At 43.4% G+C, this 21236-nt stretch overlaps 1 protein-coding gene across 3 annotated transcripts in view; it reads right to left on the reverse strand.

The window, feature by feature from the left end:
- The window catches only part of AXIN1 (axin 1), a 122219-nt gene extending 102474 nt beyond the window's left edge, over positions 1-19745 (reverse strand). The window contains exons 1-2 of one of the 3 annotated variants that reach the window (XM_033914430.1): positions 19554-19745; positions 13183-14136 (exon numbers count right to left, since the gene is read on the reverse strand). In XM_033914430.1, the coding sequence (XP_033770321.1) occupies positions 13183-14048 (866 nt within the window). In that variant the 5' untranslated portion in view covers positions 14049-14136; positions 19554-19745. Of the gene's footprint in view, positions 1-13182; positions 14137-19260; positions 19333-19553 lie in introns of those variants that run through there. The other 2 variants (XM_033914431.1, XM_033914429.1) reach the window with 2 other exon arrangements.
- Between the last annotated feature and the right edge of the window lie 1491 nt (positions 19746-21236).

Below are 21236 nucleotides of genomic sequence, written 5' to 3' on the forward strand. Positions count from 1 at the left end.
TTCACTAAGGGTAGGTCGTGTCAATCCAACCTCATCAGCTTCTTTGATTGGGTGACAGGAAAGTTGGACTCAGGAGAGTCTCTGGACATAGTATATTTGGATTTCAGCAAGGCTTTTGACAGCGTACCACACCGCAGGCTGCTAAACAAGATGAAATCAATGGGGTTGGGTGAGACGATAACTGCATGGGTCAATGATTGGCTGAGTGGTAGACTTCAGAGGGTAGTGGTTAACGGTACCCTATCTGAAGCATCGGAGGTGACCAGCGGAGTGCCGCAGGGCTCGGTCCTTGGTCCTCTCCTTTTTAACATATTTATAAGGGACTTGACACTAGGACTACAGGGTAAAGCAACATTATTCGCCAATGACGCAAAACTGTGCAACATAGTAAGTGGAAGCTTTTTACAGGATAGCATGACAAAGGACCTTCGTATGTTGGAAAACTGGTCCTCGACATGGCAGCTAGGCTTCAATGCTATGAAATGTAAGGTCATGCACCTCGGTAGCAGAAATCCGTGCAGAACTTACACCTTAAATGGAGTAACATTAGCTAGGACCTCAGTAGAACGAGATTTGGGAGTAATCATCAGTGCAGACATGAAGGCTGCCAAACAGGTGGAGAAGGCCACATCCAAGGCAAGGCAAATGATGGGATGTATCAATAGAAGTTTTGTTAGTCGGAAACCAGAAGTCATAATGCCGCTGTACAGAACCATGGTGAGACCTCACCTGGAATACTGTGTGCAATTCTGGAGGCCACATTACCGTAAAGACGTGCTTAGAGTCGAGTCGGTTCAGCGGATGGCCACTAGGATGGTCTTGGGGTTCAAGGGTCTCTCGTACGAAGAGAGACTGAGCAGACTGCGGCTCTACACTCTAGAGGAACGCAGGGAGAGGGGGGACATGATTGAGACATTTAAGTTCATCACGGGACGTGTCGAGGTGGAAGATGACATTCTCTTCCCCAAAGGACCCTCGACCACAAGAGGGCATCCGCTTAAACTTAGAGGGGGGAAATTTAGTAGTGACACCAGGAAGTATTTTTTCACGGAAAGGGTGGTGGACCACTGGAATGAGCTTCCGGTGCAGGTGGTCGAGGCCACCGGCGTGCTCGACTTTAAGAGAAAATGGGACACTTACGTGGGATCCCTACGTAGGTCGAGTCACTAGCATCTAGACTATTGGGGTGGGTCAGTGGAGTGGGCAGACTTGATGGGCTATGGCCCTTTTCTGCCGTCATCTTTCTATGTTTCTATGTTTCTAACTACACGCCCGAAACAAATTTGCTGTTCTCCTACAGTTTGATCTCTCTGCGGCTTTCGACGTCGTGCATCACGACATACTAATCTACCAACTTTCCAAGATTGGGATAGACTCTTCTGTCCTAAAGTGGTTCTCAAACTTCCTTCGCGATCGTTCCTACATTGTCAACACAAACGGCTCCAAATCCGCTTCATGGACACCATCCTGTGGTGTTCCACAGGGCTCTCCCCTATCCCCTATTCTCTTCAACATATATATGACCTCCCTGAAGCTCCTTAAACTATCCCCCCTTGAAACAATTTACACATATGCAGACGATATCCTCATCCTCCTCGAAACAGATCCAAACCTTACAAACCTCCAAGAGAACATCACATCATGCATAATGAGACTTCATGCCTGGTCCCTCTCAGTACAGATGAAATTAAATGAATCAAAAACAAAAATTACTCTGGCTCGGCCCAAAATTAGCTCACCTGCCCGCCCTCTTCACCCTACCCACAGGCCCTGCTCTACACCTTGAGTTCTCAAGCAAGGTCTTTGGCATCACTATTGACTCCTTCCTTTCCCTCAACGATCACCTGAATTCCCTGGCAAAATCTTGTTTTTTCAACCTCCACATGCTGAGGAAAGTTAGATCCTATTTTCACCAAAAGCATTTCACCGTCCTTGTACAATCCATCATCCTATCCAAACTCAATTATTGTAACGCCATCTACTTAGGCCTAACGAAAAAAACTCTTCGCAGACTCCAGCTTATCCAGAACACTGCGGCTAAGCTGATTTTTGCTAAACGCAAATATGACCACGTCTCCCCTCTTCTTACCAATCTTCACTGGCTCCCAGTACTTTCCAGAATTCATTTCAAATGCTCCTGCCTGGCTTTCAAGATCATTCACGGCATCCTTCCGCCCCTAATCCCTCTATCCTTCCTAGCCCCGACACCAACTACCACCAGATCTGCCCACAGACATAAACTATCCTTCCCCTCTCTACACGGCATCCTCCACGCAGGTAAACTGGGTAGATCCCTCCTCTCCAAAATCACCGGCCTCTGGAACGACCTCACTGTCCCACTGTGGAACCTGGACTCCCTCCAACTATTCCGAAAACAACTGAAAACCTGGCTTTTCTCTAGCATATAATAATCTCTTCTCCTGATTACATCCCCTCTTTTTATGCTTTGTAAATAATAATAATAATAATAACTTTATTCTTATATACCGCCAACAATCTTGCGACTTCTAGGCGGTTTACAATAAAAGAAACTGTAAATACAATCAAGTGAAACTTTACGAACAGCTAATTAAAGAGTATAGCAGTGTATATTTCGTACAACGAATTAGAGAATATAGCAGTGTACATCTGATAACTTTAATAATGTTAACGTCAGTTTGTGTGGTGCAAGGCCAGGAAGTGCCAAGTTGTTTACACAGAAGTAGAAATATTCCGTAAGTTCATAGAGTGATCATATTTAGCGATTGGGGGTTGGGGTTAGCAGTTTGCACGTTCAGGTATGTGGTGATGTTATGAGGGGGGTTGATGTTCCGGTTCATTACCTAGGTATTTCAAGAATAGGTAAGTTTTTAGGTGTTTCCTGAATTCTTCATAGTTGTTTGTGTGCATAATTAATTTTTCTAGGTCTTTACCCCATATGGCTGCTTGATATGATAGCAATTGTTGATGGTATCTCTTATATTTGCACCCTCTAGCTGGTGGGGAGACAAATTTCAGGTGTGTTTTTCTTTCTTGTCTGTTGGTTGGGAATGAGAAGAGGTCTGTAATGTATTTTGGGGCTAGACCATTTAATACTTTGAAGCAGAGACATCCTAGCTTGAACTTCGTGCGCGCCTCCATCGGCAGCCAGTGTAGGAGTCGGTAGGAAGGGGTCATGTGATCGGACTTCTTCAGCCCGAAAATCATCCTGACTGCTGCATTTTGTATCATTTGTAGTCTTTGCATTTGCTTCTGGGGGATTGTCAGATGGGTGATGTTGCAATAGTCCAGGTGGTTTAGTATTAGGGATTGTACTAGAATTCTGAAAGCTGAAGTGTGGAAGTACGCCTTAATGGACTTAAGTTTCCAGAGAGTGAAAAACCCTCTTTTGATTAAGGAGTCTATGTGGTCTTTCATGGTTAGTCCTTGGTCTAGTATTACTCCTAGAATCTTCATCGTTGGTTGAATGAGGTAGTTTAGATTGTTAATGTGTAATGGTATTGTCGTATTCTGTGCGTGTGGCGAGGCTATGAAGAATTTAGTTTTTTCTGAATTGAGCTTCAGTTTGAAATCTGTGGTCCATTGATCCATCGTGTTTAGCGCTTCAGTTGCTGTGGGGGTGATTTCAGAGGGGGATGTTGTAAACGGGATTATGATTGTGAAGTCGTCTGCATAACTGAATACTTTTATGCCTCGCTGGGTTAGCTTCGTTCCTAGTGAAGCTATATAGACGTTGAAGAGTAGTGGGGATAGTGGGGACCCCTGTGGAACGCCTGATGGGTTTCTCCATGTTTTAGAGAGGTTGTAATTGAAGCGAACTTGATAGGTGCGGGTCGTAAGGAAACCTCGGAACCAGTCCAGCACTTCGCCTCCTATGCCGATTGAATCTAGACATTGTAGTAATTTTTTGTGATCTACCAAGTCGAAGGCTGAGCTCATGTCGAATTGCATCACTAAGGCTTTGTGGCCCTTACTAAATAAGTTACGTAGGTAATCTAAGATTGCTGCTATCACCGTCTCAGTACTGAACAGGGGTCTGAAGCCTGACTGGGTTTCATGTAGCAGTGAGAACCAATCTAGGTAGTCCATCAGTTGGGTTTGTACCAAGCCTTCCATTATTTTTACGAAAAATGGGATAGATGCTACTGGTCTATAGTTGGTTGCTGAAGTTAGGGGTAGTTTATGATTTTTTTGGGATTGGGGTGATTATAATGTGACCGTTTTTTGATAGGAATTTTCCATTTTTGAAATTGTTGGACATATGAGTCCATAGTGTTATCTTAAAGTCTAAAGGGGCTGCTTTCATTATGTTGGGTGGACAGGGATCTAGGATGCAGTTTGATGTGGTATATTTGTTGTAGAGTTTTATGAAGTTATTCCATTCTAGGTCCTGAAAGGAGTTCCAATACATGTCCACTGGTGTTTCGTTTTCGTGTATGTTGGCTATTTGCTGTTCATCTGTGTTATTTGTTGGGCAGTTGTTCCTTAGGTTCACAATTTTTGAGTTAAAGTGTTGTGCTAGATCGTCTGCTGATGGAAGTTTTATGTCGTGCATTGATTGACTGTGGCGTGTGGTAAACTCTTTCTCTTCTCTCTTCCCATATTTTTTAAACTCTGTAAACCGTGTCAATCTCCACTTCAGTGGAGAAGATGCGGTATATAAACCTAAGGCTTAGTTTAGTTTAGTTTAGCAAGCAGTAAAGAAAAAAGAAAGTACTTATTCATATAGATCAAAGAAAAATACAAGAAGATAAGTTAATTTTACTTATTTTCATTTCACCTTGATATAAGCACTAGAGAATTACACAGTGGCTGTTACCCGCGGCTAGTCACGAGTAGCCGCGGGTAACCCGCCGAAACGGTGAGGGGGGGAAGTGTTCACTGCAGGTACGGGGACAAGGCCCTCCACCGCACCGTGGAGCTGTGAATGGTCTTGTCCCTGCAGTTAAGGGAGGGAACGCGCGCGGTCACCAATCACGCATAGCCCCCTCCCTCCTTCCTACCTACCAGATTCTATCTATCTCCCTCCCTCCCCCTTACCTTTGCGGCGTGTTTTGAGTAACTTCTTCACAAAGCCGTCGGAGTCTGCAAGCAGTAGCGTGCTTGTGTGAGCAGAACCTTCTCCTCTGACGCAACCTTTCTGGTCACCTTCTTCTAAACAACATAATCTTATTATATCAGGGTTGTCCAACATCGGGCCTCAAAAGTCGCAATCCAGTCGGGTTTTCAGGATTTCTCCAATGAATTTGCATGCAGTACTTCCACTGTATGTTAAACAAGCTTCTAATGTGGCTAAAAATGGAGTACCATGGAACATGCTCAGAAGTCCTGCAGTAACTGTGAAATGTGAACATGTTAACCACAAACTAAAAAATTTTCTAATTTTTTTTTGAGGGGGCACGTCATGAATGAAAAGCAGAACAAATGGCAATATTTTGAATATCTCAATCAGGAGCTGTATCAAAATATCTGTTTCTAACTCAAAGCTCCAAATGTAATCTTATCACCACTAGTAGTATCCAATATCTCACTATGAGGAGACCTCAGCCCCACCACTCCACCACTGTAGATCATTCAAAAGCGTGTAAATATAGCTTTGTTGTTTAGGTCATTTATAGAGTATAAATAGTATGAAATAGTATAACAAAATATACTTATATTGATAAATATTAATATAAAGCACCTAGCTCAGCCTTAGAACAGGAGTTGTGTCCCAACATGTTTCACACACATAACGCTTTGTCAATGGGCTCCCGGGGCTGTATCTGTGTCTGTGACAGATACAGCCCCGGGAGCCCCTTGACAAAGCGTTATATGTGCGAAACATGTTGGGGCACAACTCCCGTTCTAAGGCTGAGCTAAGTGCTTTATATTAATATAAGTATATTTTGTTATACTATTTATATTCTATAAATGGCCTAAACAACAAAGCTATATTTACATGTTGAGACCAATGATGAAAGGCACCACGTGATTCTTCCCGCTTTTGAATGATCTACAGCGGTGGAGTGGTGGGGCTGAGGTCTCCTCATAGTGAGATATTGGATACTACTAGTGGTGATAAGATTACATTTGGAGCTTTGAGTTAGAGATGGATGGAAAGCAGGCATTCTTATGTTAACCGGTTACTACATGTACTTTACCATGCATTAACTGGCTAGTGCAGGGATACTGCACTACAAAATGGTTGGCAGTAATGCTCATGTGGTAATTTTTTTTTTTAATGGTTGCACTCTAATGGCAACATTAGCACATGGCCATTTTACAGCTGCAGTATAAATGGCCTTAATGCAAAGGAAAGACCCATGTAAGGGTGCACTAAGGCCATCTTTTGCCGCAGTTTAGTAACAAGACTCCTTATTTATTTGCAGTTATTTGTAATATCATACTATCATGCAAGGGCACAGAAAAGCGATTTACAAAAGATATTAAAAGTGAAATAGAGGGTAAAGAGAGAAAAAAGAAGAGCAATGAGAGGGTGGAGAATGAGGAAGGGAACAAAAAAAAAAAAAGCAAAAGCTGGTCACTGAACTCCAAGCCTGAAACCTAAAGAAAAGCCAACTAAAAAAGCCATGACTAAATAGCCTTGTCAAATTTGTTATGAGCGGATTCTTGCCAAATGGGTAACAGAAGGGAGTTCTAAAGCTAATTTATATTAGAAGTGTGCCATATTTGACATTTTTGTCTACCACTGAAAGTTTGAGTACGCTGCTTTACTTCACTAGGTTTGGGGGGGGGAGGGGGTTATTTCCAACTACAGTCTACCAAATTTTTCTCTTCCATTCTCCTTAGAAAAGCCAGACACCACTTCTCCAACACAAAGGTAGCTGCTGGAAGATAGATCATAGCCTTCATATCACATCTAACAACATGTTCCTGGAAGGTAACTGTTTTAAGGGAGGCTGATTAGGGTGACATCAGGTTGATCAGCACTGTAGAATGAAAGCACCCCTACACCATGTCCAAACACATCTCCGAGGGCTGCCTAATAAACATTATTTGTGGTGTTCTTTTCCAGACTCGGTGCTCTAAAGTACATGTTGGATTTATTATCCAGATGCAAACAATAGGAATCCTGGACCATATTCCTCCAGGCACAAGTACCCTGATCAACAAGAGAACACTCACTTCAATTAATACAGAGGTTAAGAGTTGCTGGGGAGGAGAACTTTAGTATCTTGCAAATCCTCCTAATAAAAAGTGGAAAATATTTAACTGGTTCTGGCTTAAGATCTTTAGAGTACATATGATGGTACGAAAAGGTACAACTCCACCCCAGGCTTATAACATTAATTTTTGCTGGGACAAGAGCCAGATTGCTGGAGTCAACACCACTTCACTTCTTTTGATGTTTCCGCCATCTCTATGTACACAAGAAGATTTGAAACATGCTTCAGGAGGCCATTGCCACATCAGAGATGGGCCAGCTTCATTCTAAAACAGAAAACTGCACTTGAAAAGGTGGCAAGCAGATTCAAAGTCAGGAAACTATATACTCGGCGACCTCACCACCACTGCAACCACAAAGCAACAGGCCACTCAAATTCAGGAATGATTGGAGAGAATGTTTTCCTCATGTTCATTTATACCCACATCCATACAGGGGAAGGGGGGGCATCACTTTTACCTTATTAAAATAACATATGGACAAAAATGATGCATGGCTACATCATCACTCAGACTTTGAAATTATGCATTACTAAGTGACTTAGTTATGATTCAGGGAGATATGATGCAGATGTTTAAATACATGAAAGGTATTAACACAGAAACAAATCTTTTCCAGAGAAAGGAAATAGTAAAACTAGAGGAGATTAATTGAGGTTGTGAGGCGATACTTTTGGAGTAATGTCAGGAGATTCTTTTTCAGAGAGGGTGTGTTCAGTGCTTGGAATGCCCACCCAAGGGAGGTGGTGGAGACAAAAACAATGAATTCATAAAGGTGTGGGATGAATACAGAGAATCCCTAACTAGAAAATGGATGGTATAAAAAAACAAAACTTATGTGACATATGCTTAGAATCTAAGGGCTAGATTCACTAAGGAAACTGATCGTGTATCGATCGTTTTGCGAGCCCTTAGTAACCAGATTTCCCTCCTGCACTATTCACTAACCTCTCCTGCAATCCGCTTTGAATCCGTGCATGCAAATGAGGAGTAACGCATGCACAGTAGGCAGGGATGCGATTCACAAAAGAAAGTTTCAGATCTGACAGGGCTGGCCGATCAACTCCAAAAGCGACTCCTGAGGGCCAGTCGTTCAGTGGTTTCCGACTGCATATCCTGCTCTCTGTCCCAACTCAAGAACAAATCTCCTGCTCTCTGCCCCGAAGGCCTGCTGCCCTGCACTGCCCCGAATCTCCCCAAAGTCCTGCCGCCCTGCACTGTCCCAAATCTCCCCAAAGTCCTGCCGCCCTGCACTGTCCCAAATCTCCCCGAAGTCCTGCCGCCCTGCACTGCTCCCAATCTCCTGCTCTCTGCCCCGAAGTTCTGCTGCCCTGCACTGCCCTTCCCCGCCCTGCGAGCCCGTGGTTTTAACCTGCAGGTTTAAAGCAGGTTAAAACCACGGGCTCGCAGGGCTCAAAACTACTAAAAAAACAAATAAAGTAAAAAATAATAAAAATAAAAAATTTCGGCTACAGATGGTCTGCGCATGCGCACAGATCGCACATGTACGATCCATGTAGGCAGATGGGGGCGTTCCTCTGATCACCCACATCTGCATATTTTACTTTCGTGAATTCGTCGGACCTGCCTGGGTCGGCCCTATGGCCAGTGTAGGGCAAATTTCTACAGTCTGTGTCATGTATATGGCAAGACAGTTTAGGAAGGGCTGGAAAAGGCTTCAATGGTAACTCCAGTAGCTGGAACATAAGGAAAGTGCCAGATAGATTTCTACAGTCTATGTCCCAGAAATGGCAAAAAAAACCAGGATCAAGTATTTTGTACCACATTCATTGTTGGTTTAACCATGAATAATATGTGTGAATGCTGGGTAGACCAGATGGAGGGTTCACATCTCAATCAGCTGTCATGCATGACAGGGATGACGAAGCCAGCCCTGCTAACCAGTCTGGTTTGCAGAATATCCCCTTAAATGTTAGGGGAGACACATTTGAATAAAATGGAGGCAGAGCTGCAAATCCATCACATATTTACTGTGGATATATCAAAAGCAGACTGGTTATGGAGGTACCACAGGACTAGCTTAACCTTTTAGGAAAGTACAAATTTTGTGATTAAGTTGAAAAGACACTTCTTGAGAGAGACTGTTAAAATCACCAGTTTTTACTCCACCTTGATATATTTCAGCAAAAGAATTTTCCATTGATGTAAAAAGTATGTGGCTGTCTGGTCATAGTTATTCATTGAGCCTCAGTGTATTTCAATAATAATACTGCTGATGCAAGAGAATGATGGGCAAAGTAACCCTGCAGAGGAAAGAATGGTCATCCATCTCAGACACCCTGATTATGTCAATTGCCAGCACAGATCACCTGTGACAAGACGCTTTATTGTACACACACTATTCACAAGAGAAAGGCAGGGTGTATTGGACTACCCTGGCACCACTGATGGATGCAGTAAAAACTGTTAAGAGTAGCTGGGTTTAAAAAGACTTGTAAAGTGCACACTTACAATATGACAAAATAGTGTGTTTCCTCATCCTACATTTGCAAAGTCATTTATGTATGTTCAGTGAAAGTATAAAGCCATGATAAAGCGTACTTTGTTACACTAACAGGGGTTATATGATATGTGCCTGTGTTTGTGGGTACAGAGGGACAGATAAGCAGATATATGAACAGGCGCTACTACTTGGGCGAAACACACCTAAAAAGGTTTGGATAAGCTCCTAAAAGAAAAGTCCAAAAACAATTATTAAGTTGGACTTGAAGAAATCCACTTATCCCTGGGTATAAGCAGCATGTAATTAATCTACTTTTTGGGATCCTACCAGGTACCTGTGATCTGGACTGACCACTACTGGACCTCTGATCAGCTTAGTATGGCTATCCATATGTTGATGCAAGAAAACCAGGATGGGTCTTTGACTTTCTTCTTTTTAGGAAAATGAGGCTCATCCCTGCCTTCCCCAACATAAACCATAACTAAAATATAAAGAATTCTGCTATGGCTTTGAGTTTCACCCAGTGCCTCCTCGTTTTCTCATATGAATAGTCACTAAATGATAGACAAAATGATGTATACAGACACATGGAGTTCAAAACTGTTCATTCATGCAATTTAATTAAACTAATTTGCACTGATAATTGGGCGCTAATAGTCAATTATCGGCAGTGATTGGCAACAATTAGAATTTATGCACATTTCTTGCTATTTGTATTCTATAATGAAGCGCATGTAAATTCTAGTGCAAGCATCTGAAGAGGGAGCTTGGGCATTTCATGGACATTTTAAGAATCTGTGTGCACTGTTACAGAATACGTCTAATCTGCACCTAATTAGGCATGGTAATTTACACCAATTTTAAGTGGGTGTAAATCATCATGCCTACAAGTTAGGTGTCGATCCCAGTGCTATTCTATAAACAGAACCCAAATTGGAGCACTTTTTATAGAATAGCACTTAGGGCTAGATTCATTAACCCCCGATTCTGTCTCCGATCCATTCCTGATTGCTTGCAGGCCGAAGAATTCACAAAAGGCCTACACGCAAATTAAATCTGCCCGAATCGTTGACACACACCCCCCACCCATGGCACGGATCGCTAGAGAGCGATCCTGGAGCATGCGCAGACCCTGACAATAGTGACAGGAGAAGCAGCCTCCTGTCACTGCTGTCAGGGCTTCTGCAGGCTTTTTTTTAAATAGGCTGCAAAATATCAGGCCTATTAAAAAAAAAAAAAGTGAAAAAAAGCCCCCCCCCCCCCTCGACTGGCATGGCCTGACACCATGTTAAAAGTTGGGAGCAGGAGGGGTGCTCAGCCTCTCCTGGTCTAAAGGCCTCCCTCCTGCGACCGGCACGGCCCACCCCCGGCATGGCACGGCCCAACACCCTGTTATAAGTTGGGAGCAGGAGGGATGCTCAGTCCCTCCTGCTCCTCCGGGTCCAGCAACGCGTCTGCCTGGGCCTTAAGCCCCGCCCCAAAAGGAAATCCCTGATTGGTTGAGGCACCTCAGGCACCTCCCACAGGGGGAGGAACCTGAGGCACCTGAGCCAATCAGGGCCTTAGGCTCCTCCCTGTGCATCACATAATGCACCGGGACGGGGCCTAAGGCCCAAGAAGATGCGTCGCTGGACCCGGAGGAGCAGGAGGGACTGAGCACCCCTACTGCTCCCAACTTGGAGGTATGGGGGTGCCGGGGGAGTGTGAGTCAGGCCGGTTGTGGGGGGGGTGAGTTGGTTGGTGGCAGGAGGGAGCTGGCATCCCTCCTGCCATATACGTGCGGGCGTGGAGGACAGCGTCAGGTGGTGGCAGGAGGGAGTGGGCATCCCTCCTGCTATTTGTGGGTCGCCAGGGGGGATCGCGTTTGTCGGGGGGGGCCCTCGGCTGTTTTTTGACAGGTCTGCCTGTCTTTTCTATTTTTTTATGGGGCAGATATTTTGCATGTGTAACACAAGCAAAATATCTGTGCCATGGGAAAAAAAAATGAATAAAAACGATAGCCAGGCCTGTCAAAAAACTTGCAGACCTGTCGGTAACTGAGTTACCGACAGGTCTGCAGCAGTCGGGTTTGACAATAGTAAAACCCAATTAAAAATAGTCAAGCAATTGTTAGTGAATCAATCGCTTGACTATTTTGCATGGGGTTTTACTAATTTGCATGGGAGGATCGGATCGTTAAACAAGTTAGTGAATTGGGTCGGAGGGAAATCGGGTCGCAAAGGGCTCGCAAATCAATCGGTACACGATTGGTTTGCTTAGTGAATCTAGCCCTTAGTGTTCATTTATTTTCGAAGCCATATATAGAATTTTGTCCATAACACTTAACTAACAAACATGGTAACCAAAAATCTCTCCTCAAATAGAGCATCATTAGGGAATAGAGTAAATCCATGACTTACTTGCTTTATTTATAAGGTATTATGGGTAATCAGTGGTCATGTCAGTTCAAGAGACTGTAAGCATCCAACAGTTTTTCTCAGCTCTGAGTGTTTCCCTCGTGACGCTTAAACAGGCCTTGTATTTTCCAAAAGCAAGAATACCACAGCAGCTCTCTCTACCCCACCCCAGGGAAAATGCTTGTGTGCAGATTAAGACCTGAACAGTCGTCATTTACTATGTTATTATGTTTTTACTATGTTACCTGAATAAATTCATGTAAACAGTTCTGAGCTCCCTTGGGAGAACAGTATAGAAAATTGAATAAATTTTTTAAAAAGGTGAATCAAACAAATTTGCCAGAGTGTATGCATGGATTGAAGCTTTGATGTTCTTAAAGCAATGAATGGAAAAAAGTCAAACAAATAAATCCATACATGGACTGGCCAGGACTGGAAAGGCAATTGTACACCACACAGTTTTTCATTTGAAAAGCCTGTTTACCCCAAATCTTCTTGAACTGGTTCTACCTTGAAAACCCAGACACAAATAAGCACACTCTCAGCCAGACAGACACATATTCCCACAGAAATGCCCAGGGACAGAGAAAGGTACTGTGTACAGACGTATGATCACTCATACCTACTTTTACATCTGCTCCCCTGCACCTAGACACACATGTGTTCTAATTATCACAGGGAACTGGAAAAATCTCAGCCCACTACTGGTTTTCAACTGGCTTTGACATGTGCGAGAAACAGAACAGCTTATGGTGAAGATCTTCACTAGTGCCAGTTTTCAGTTGTTTGGAATCTTTCGTTCCTTTTACCAGCACCTAAGCAGTCTGAAGTTTCTGTAACACACTTTATACAGTCCAGTCTATGATCTATTGCTAGTTTGCTTATATATGCATTATATTTAAAACCTTTTTTTGAGACATAAGTCCATAAAATAGATAACTGATTTGTTAGTGGCACATGCTGTAAAAGATTCATAGCCAAGAAAGTCCAATGTAACAGATTCACCCCCCCAAAACAAACATTTTATGAATCCTGAACACCTTGATGGATACTTGTCTAGGGACTTAACAGGGTGTCCCTGGCCAAAAAACACATGACCCTGGTAACCTCAGTAAGAGGCTTTTCTGGCACTGACCAAAGGCAATAGCTGGATGTCAAAATGTTGCAAAGCCTTACCTGAACTCCCTTCCCTCGCTATACCGCCTGTTGCTGGAAGCACGCTGATTTGCTGTTTCTAGAAGCAGTTTCTGTGTCAGCTTGTTGGATGAGGCAGACTCTGGATCCTTCTCTACACCTTGCTCACACTTCCATTCCTCGTCTTCGTTGACAGTGGGCAAATAGAGTCCCTTCCCTGTCCCAGAACTTGAGCTCTGATCACTAGAGACTTTAGGACTTTCCCCACCTGTCCTTGTATATTCCAAATAAATATCAGACTTGAGGAACACAGGGTAAGTGTTCTCCTCCATCATGGATTGGATTTCAGTCTGGGCTTGGTCAAACATGACCGGATCGATCTGCTGTTTCATGACACAGTCTCTTATGAAGCATTTAGTGGCTGGTTTAATTTGACGGGACACAATCCCATTATTGTCAAGGATATACTTTTTGAAGATGGCTTTTGCCAGCTTGAGCCTCTTTTCCTCATTTGCATCACAAGGTTCCAATTTCCTGAAACCACTACAAGCAAACCAGAAGTCTAACAGATCAGCACATTCCTCCTGCTTCAGGAAAGCCCTGAACAGGTTAATCCCATCCTGGTCATCCAACAAGGAGTGCAGTGACTCTGCCCACTTCAAATAGGGAGGTGTTGGGGAAGCACTTCCCTCAGGCTCATACCCCAGATCCAGGTCTGACCTTCTGGGAGTGGCTGTAGACGGTTCATTCTTAATTCCATCGCTTTTCCCAGAGTAGTAGCTGTAAAACGTTGGCCTTTGATCAGTAGAAACAAGGTCACCTTCCTCACCAGGGACCGGAGGCCTTGGCGCATCTTCCGTGAAACTTCCCCCAAGGTCTAAGGGGAAACCTGAGCCCTGCACATTCATCTCTGCAATGTTTGTTCACACAAGAAGTCAGACACAGCCCCACAATCAGTATAGCAGGGTCTGCCCTTCTACAGAGAATCGGTTCCTCCTGCAGAAACAGAAAAATAGTTCCATCAGGAAGACAGAAGTATGAGGTATTGCATCTCAAGACAAAACCAAGAACTTAATAGTCTTCATGGGGGAAAAAATAGATGAATATGCCCAATGCAGCACACCAATAAATTCTGGAATCAATTTAATTTACACACATGAGTCCAACAACATAATTTTTCAGAAATCTTATCTTTTTTTTTTTTTGAGCAGGGCACTGATCCCATTTCTCCCATCACTTACATTCTGACAGCACATATCCTCCTGTGTAAACCATCATCTATAGTGGGCACTCTTTATGCCTGAATATTTTCTACATGTCTATAGTACTTCAAATGCCAACAGAACTTGCACAAGGTAATTGCAACAAGCGATAAGACATGAAAACTACTCTGCTTTCAAACAATTCAAAGGCATTTTAAAAACAAAAATGTTGAATATGGAAGCAACCACATATGTTTCATACCTGGCCTCAAGTATTAAAGTGTGATGACGGGCAGAAGTCCTTAGACAGGCAATCTGACAGCCAAAGGTTATGATTCTGTGGCGTATATGTGAGAGGTCAATAACAAATGTGTAGGATCAGAGGCCTGGAATCAGTACTAATTTAAACTGATGAATACTAGAGGAAAAACTTATGAAAATCAGGACTTATAATATTTACCATGTTGCTTCTAATAGCCCATCTCTAATAATGGTTCACCGCGTCCCCCGTTTCAGCACTGAAAAACCCTAAAAATTTTCTTTGAAAAGCCAATTTAGATTTGTGCAATAATAGCCCCCCCCCCCCCCCCCCGAATTTATAATAACTGGCATTACTCTCCTCTAACCTGCACCCCCCATGACCACCAGATCTCTCTTCTTAACAAAGGAAGTCATCCTGCCACTGTATCGAGCAATGGTGCGTCCACATCTGGAATACTGCGTCCAATACTTGTCGCCATACCTTAAGAAGGACATGGCAATACTCGAGAGGGTCCAGAGGAGAGCAACAAGGATGATAAAGGGCATGGAGAACCTTTCATATGCCGAACGGTTGGACAAGCTGGGACTCTTTACCCTGGAAAAGCGGAGACTAAGAGGGGACATGATAGAGACTTATAAAATCATGAAAGGCATAGAGAAGGTTGAGAGGGACAGATTCTTTAGACTAGCGGGAACAACAAAAACAAGAGGTCATTCATAAAAACTGAGAGGAGACAGATATAAAACGAATGCAAGGAAGTTCTTCTTCACTCAACGGGTGGTGGACACCTGGAACTCGCTTCCAGGAGAGGTGATAGGACAGAGTACAATAATGGGGTTCAAAAAGGGACTGGATGACTTCCTGGAAGCAAAGGGAATAGCAGGGTACAGATAGAGGGTTACTTCACTGGACATTAGGCGAACAGGGTATGGAAGTTGTAGGTTAGGAGCACTTACAGGTCATGGACCTGTGGGGCCGCCGCGGGAGCAGACTGCCAGGCACGATGGACCTCTGGTCTGACCCGGCAGGGGCAATGCTTATGTTCTTAACCTTTACTCGTGTTCGAGTGCTGGACTGGTGTGGGGCTTTAAACATGCGCAGATGCTCAAGGCCCCACATTGGTCAAACACCATAATCGTGAGGAGAGGTAAGAAGAGAGATCCAGTCAGAGGAGGGGGAGAGAATGGAAGAGAACAATGCCAGATACCATGGGGGGCAGAAATGGTGCCTCCATTAACAGCCCACCCTAGACTTCAGAAAACCTATTGTTTCTAGTAGTAGCCAAGGTATTTATTTTTAAAAATATGGGTATTTTTTATATATTACTTATATACTACCACAAGTCTGAAAGCTATTGAAGCAGTGTACATTCAAGCAGAGTAGGAATTTTTCTGTCCCTGGAGGGCTCAGAGTCAGAGTTTGTACCTGAGGCAATAGAGCAGTGTATCGAAACTGTGTGCCACATGAGATTTCTGTTGTGCCTCGAGACGCCGGGGAAAAGGAGAGGCGCCAGTGCCGGCTGCCTACAGGATGTGCTTCTTGCGGCAAGAGGCATGTCCTGTAAGCTATCAGCTGCTGCCAATGCCTCTCCTTCTCCCTGGCATCTCTCCTCCTCTCCGCACCTCTTCTTTTTTAGCACACACACCCCTACTGGCAGCCCTCTGCGCACTTCCGGATGCCCTCAAACCACAGCCGCCAGTTTAGTGTGCCGCGGTTCATAAAGTTTACAAGACACTACAACAGAGGGTTTCATGATCTGCTCAACAAAAAACTGCAGTGGGGTTTGAATTGGGCTTCCCCTGATTCTCAGCCTACTACTTCTCCTTCCATTAGTCTACTTCTCCACCCAAAGGCCCAGGCTCGGTGCAAATACTATGCATTGCCAAATAGAAGGCTCAAGTTCAATTCTGCTCTCTAGACCAGTGATTCTTAACCTTTTTTGAGTCACGGACCCCTTTAAGAATCTGATAAAAGCTACGGACCCCCTTCTCAGAAATATTCACATAAGCACAACTTCGCATGCAGTGAATAAAGTGTACTTTATTTATCGAGATTTGATTGTTTCATACATATATGACATACACAAAGTATTATAAAACTTTAAAGTAAACAATCTAAAAAAAAACCCACTCCTTTTTATGCAAAAAGCAATGGCTACTCATAATTATGAAATTGTGCAAATTAAAACAAATCTACTACTATGTTTTCTACTACCATTACTATTACTACATCTGCTCTCTCATTATTTGCAAGAAAAATCAACAGTCCTGGGCTGTGTAGTGAATATGTTAATTTTTATCTGACCCTCATGGACCCCCTGAAACCCTTCCATGGACCCCAGGTTAAGAACCCCTGTTCTAGACCAACTTAGTTTGGGGTTGCTACAGAAGCAGTATTAAATGTCTGGGGGGAGGGAGAATACAGTCAGTCAGCCATTCAGCAACATAAACATCTGGAAGTGGCCTACGTGCATGGCCCCTGGACAATGCCTGTGGTTGAAATAACAGTGTTTTAAATACCTTCTTAACTCAAAGGAAAAATCTCCAGGTAGTTGCAAATGAAAGCTCATGCCACCAGATCTTAGTCACAGTTCCAACTGAGCTGAAAACTGCCAGGTCAAAAAGAACTTTCCCAACAATTCAAAAACTCAGTTCAACTGGGTGAATGAACTGCTGCACACTTTCCAACAAGAGCTAATCACAGATTAGCTCAATTTTTTTTTTAAACCCCTCTTAATTTGAAAATGTAAATCCATTTCTTTAGGAGAATACATGCTAAAATCCCAAGAACCTAGAAAAAAGCAGGCACCTTTAGTTATATTTCAGATTCTATATAGGGCACTCAAAATTGCATATACAATCTAACTGAGTAACAAGCCAATTAACTGGCACCAATTTGGATTTACGTGTGCATCTTGCTAAGTGCTATCCTGTAAAGATGTACGGATAAATTTTTTAGCATGCAACTGAAAAGGTGTAATGGCCATGGGGAGAGCATTCACTAAAGATGCGCGCAGTATTACAGAAGTCGGGTGATCTGCCCCTAATTTACACACATTTGCACCAGGTTTCAGTTGGTTTAAAGTTAGATGGTGTTTATAGAACAGCATGTAGGGCTGGAATCCGCACCATTCATAAAATACTAATTTTTTCAGGGCCATTTCAGAATCTAGTCCATAAAGTATGAACAGGTTCCAGAGCAGCAGTCTACAATCCACAGCAATATGCAAAGGAAGAATTAAGCATCTATGGTTTGCCAAAGTGGCTGCAATGGCTAAAAATAATTAGCACAGTAAAAAAAAGTATGAAAATAAGGAAATATGAGCACCCAAAATTTCTTCTTACATTCCACCAGCAATATGCTACAAGACAGCTCTTGTCACCTCCCTCCCTCACAGTGAGATCCTTACTAGGACACATGCATAGCTTGTCTTAAGGGAATCAAGCAGAAGAAAAATAAAAGAACCTCACGCTCACTTTCTGTTTTCACTATATGGTGCTGATTAATTTTGAAAAGTCAGTGCAGCGCCTGTAAAGATCTTTATAATAACCAAAGAATGTGCTGACAAGGCAGGAAACAAATGAAATCATATAAGCAATCTGAAGCAACATGTTTCACCTGTGCAGTCCTGTACAATTATATACTGTATTGCAATACTGAACTGGGTTCACATATTGAAAACAATCATGAATGCTAACTTTAAGACGTATTTTCAGGGAAAAACAGTTTGTGAGCCTGTTTATATAATTAGACATAGTCATACTATCACTTAGGAAAAACAGAATTATTAGCAGACCTGCAATGTAACACTTTCAAACATTTAAGCAGAGCTTGTCTGTCTGATCTGCTGCTGTGAAATCCTTAAAGCTTCACAGCACAAATCCATGAAAAGCCTCTAGTTCTATCACTTTCAACTTCTACATGAATATTTATACTTTCAAGAATAGAGGGATTTTTTTTTTAATGCACTAGAGGCTAGAACTGCTTTCCCACAGGAACAATCTAGGGGATATTTAGGTTATAGGACAGAATCCAGTTTCCAAGCAGTGAGATTCAGCTACTGTTTTACCCGCTAAACAATAAATCGAAAGCCTACTAGGGTACATATTCAAGGTCAAATTAGCAACTTTATAATACACAACATAGAAAAAGTGACATTGGCTCTATTCTAAAATCCTTTGGAAAGCTATTGAACGTGTTCATCCAAGGGAATATTTAATCAGCTGCGCAAATAAGTTCCTCAATATGTTTGCTCCATTCCCTTGAAAGTTCATCACCTCGGTAGACCTAATACACTTTCGTAAACCGGAATGAAACTGACAAATAAAATATCCTTGCCAAGTTACTTTCGCAGAGTACACACTGAATTCTGCATGCTTCTAACACAATACACTGACTGGAGTGTTGCCACTATTTCAAAATACTTCAAAGAATAATCACGCAGGCTCAAATATTCCTAAAAGTAGTGTCTGCATAACCTGCTCAAAAACCCAGTCAAACCAGTCCGTGCAAGAGTATGGCTGCTCGAAATAATGCCCGCAGTGCTGTCAATCATCTCGCGCACCCAGGACCCCCCCCCCTCCATCCGGACCCACGCTTCCTCCTTCCAGAACATCCCCCACCTGACACCAAACATCTCCCTAAGGCCTTCCATACCTGACACCGAGATCTCGCCCCCACCACCTCGTCCCCAGTAGTGGCTGCCTCCCCTGCGAGCATCCCGTGGCCGGCACTACCGTCCCCTCACTCAGCTCCCCGCGTAAAAAAAGCCTCAAAGACGGGCGACCGGGGACTGTCAGAGGCGACCCTGGAGCCCCGGGGTCAGTCGTCAGTCCGCAGCCCCAGCCCGGCAGCCAGTGGCGGGTCCCGGGCCTCCCTCTTCCGGATCTCAGCCGGCCCACGGCCTCAGCAGCTCCGTCCCGGGCTTCCCCGGTTCTCGGCCTTCTCACCTCGTTCGGATCTCTCAGCGCGCGCCTCGCCGGCCTGACCCATGCAGCTCAGCCGGAGGGGGGAGGCCGCAGACTCTCGCAATAACAAAGGCCGCGCGGCGCTGCCCCCATGGCGGCCGCTGCTGCTCCGTACGGTCGCACACACACCGTACGTGAGCGCGCCTCACCTCCGCCTGCCTCCGCCAAACAGGAAGAGCAGCGGGCACAGGCAGCGGCGCCCCCAGTGGCACAGCGTGGTACTACAGAAATCGGGACCCACTCACAGTGACAAACGCGTGGTACTGCTCGGTTTCGACACAGTACAAACAGACAGGGAGCCCTGTGGTACAGCCTAATACTGCTTGCTCTGAGATTATTTCTATCTTCCTATTTATCCATCTAGCAGCTGTATGTAGATCAATGGGCACATCCAACTAGTCAGGTTTGCAAGATATCCATGATCAGTATTAGGGCTGTACCTCCCAAATAGTGCCCCAAATACATTATTCATATCCAGCTGAATAGTGATTTAAATTCAAATAGAATAATCCGGGGATCTACTGTGCTAAATCCTACTTAAATAAAACACTTGATCTCTGATTTCACATTGCTTCTTTTATTATTTGTTATGTTAAAACTCAATGTCCATTATTTGTTTGTGGCTGAATAATATTTTTCATTATTGGTATTCCACCAAGTAGTAAAATGTGCTATTCAGTACAGCTCTAGATTTACCTAGAATGAAAGCAGTGCATGAAAATCTCTCTCATGCATATGCATTCTGGATATCTTGAAAACATAATTGGTTGGGTATGTCAGGGACTGAATTGAGAACCACTGATATAGATAAAACACACACACAGAAGATAATTCTATATAAAGGTGCTTATTGTCATTTATAGAGTACTAGTGTAGCAGGACAAATATGCACACATATTGTAGGTGCAACCAATTAAACCAGCTGGTATACATGCTCATGCCTGCACACACACACACACATACACACACAAAAGTTATAGTGCCTGGCTACTGAGATCCACCCATATGTACACCCATCTTTGAACTATATACCATCACTTTTAAGCATCATTTTATAGACTAGTGCATAACCAGGATATTGGCATTTATGCGTCTATGTGCAGACATATCGGCATATGTGCCAATATTCTGGTCATTCATGCACATTCTTGGGGCCTATATGTTGGCTCCTGCATAGAATTACCCTCACACTATAGATAGAGACAGGGAAGATTTCAACCCCCTCTCTTCCTATCTCACTGTATGGCTCTGAAAATCAGAAGAAATTGAAAAAACAGAGATGATCAAATGATAAATATGGAGGATAAGCTTAATCAAAGTTCAACACACAGTGATAATAGAGCAGGGACCTGACACAGGCCATGTTTCAGCTAGACAGCCTGCATCAAGGTCCATAGAAATATTTTCTAGTCTTTCCAGTAATGCACACTCATTTCAGCATATCTGTAGCAAAGACAATGCTCACAGCAGCATGGACACAGACTGTTCTCACTACTCTGAAACTCATGCATGATACCTTTTTAATCAAGTTTGAGGGGCAACTAAAATCTACGGGTGAGTTATCCAGGAAATTGGCTTTTATAAAATTGTCCATCCAAGCTATACAGGGAAGATGGAAACAAAACTTTTTCTATAGATTTTGGTCTGATCTAGAAGATTTTTTCC

The sequence above is a fragment of the Geotrypetes seraphini genome, chromosome 11 (assembly GCF_902459505.1).
Source record: "Geotrypetes seraphini chromosome 11, aGeoSer1.1, whole genome shotgun sequence".
Taxonomy (NCBI): domain Eukaryota; kingdom Metazoa; phylum Chordata; class Amphibia; order Gymnophiona; family Dermophiidae; genus Geotrypetes; species Geotrypetes seraphini.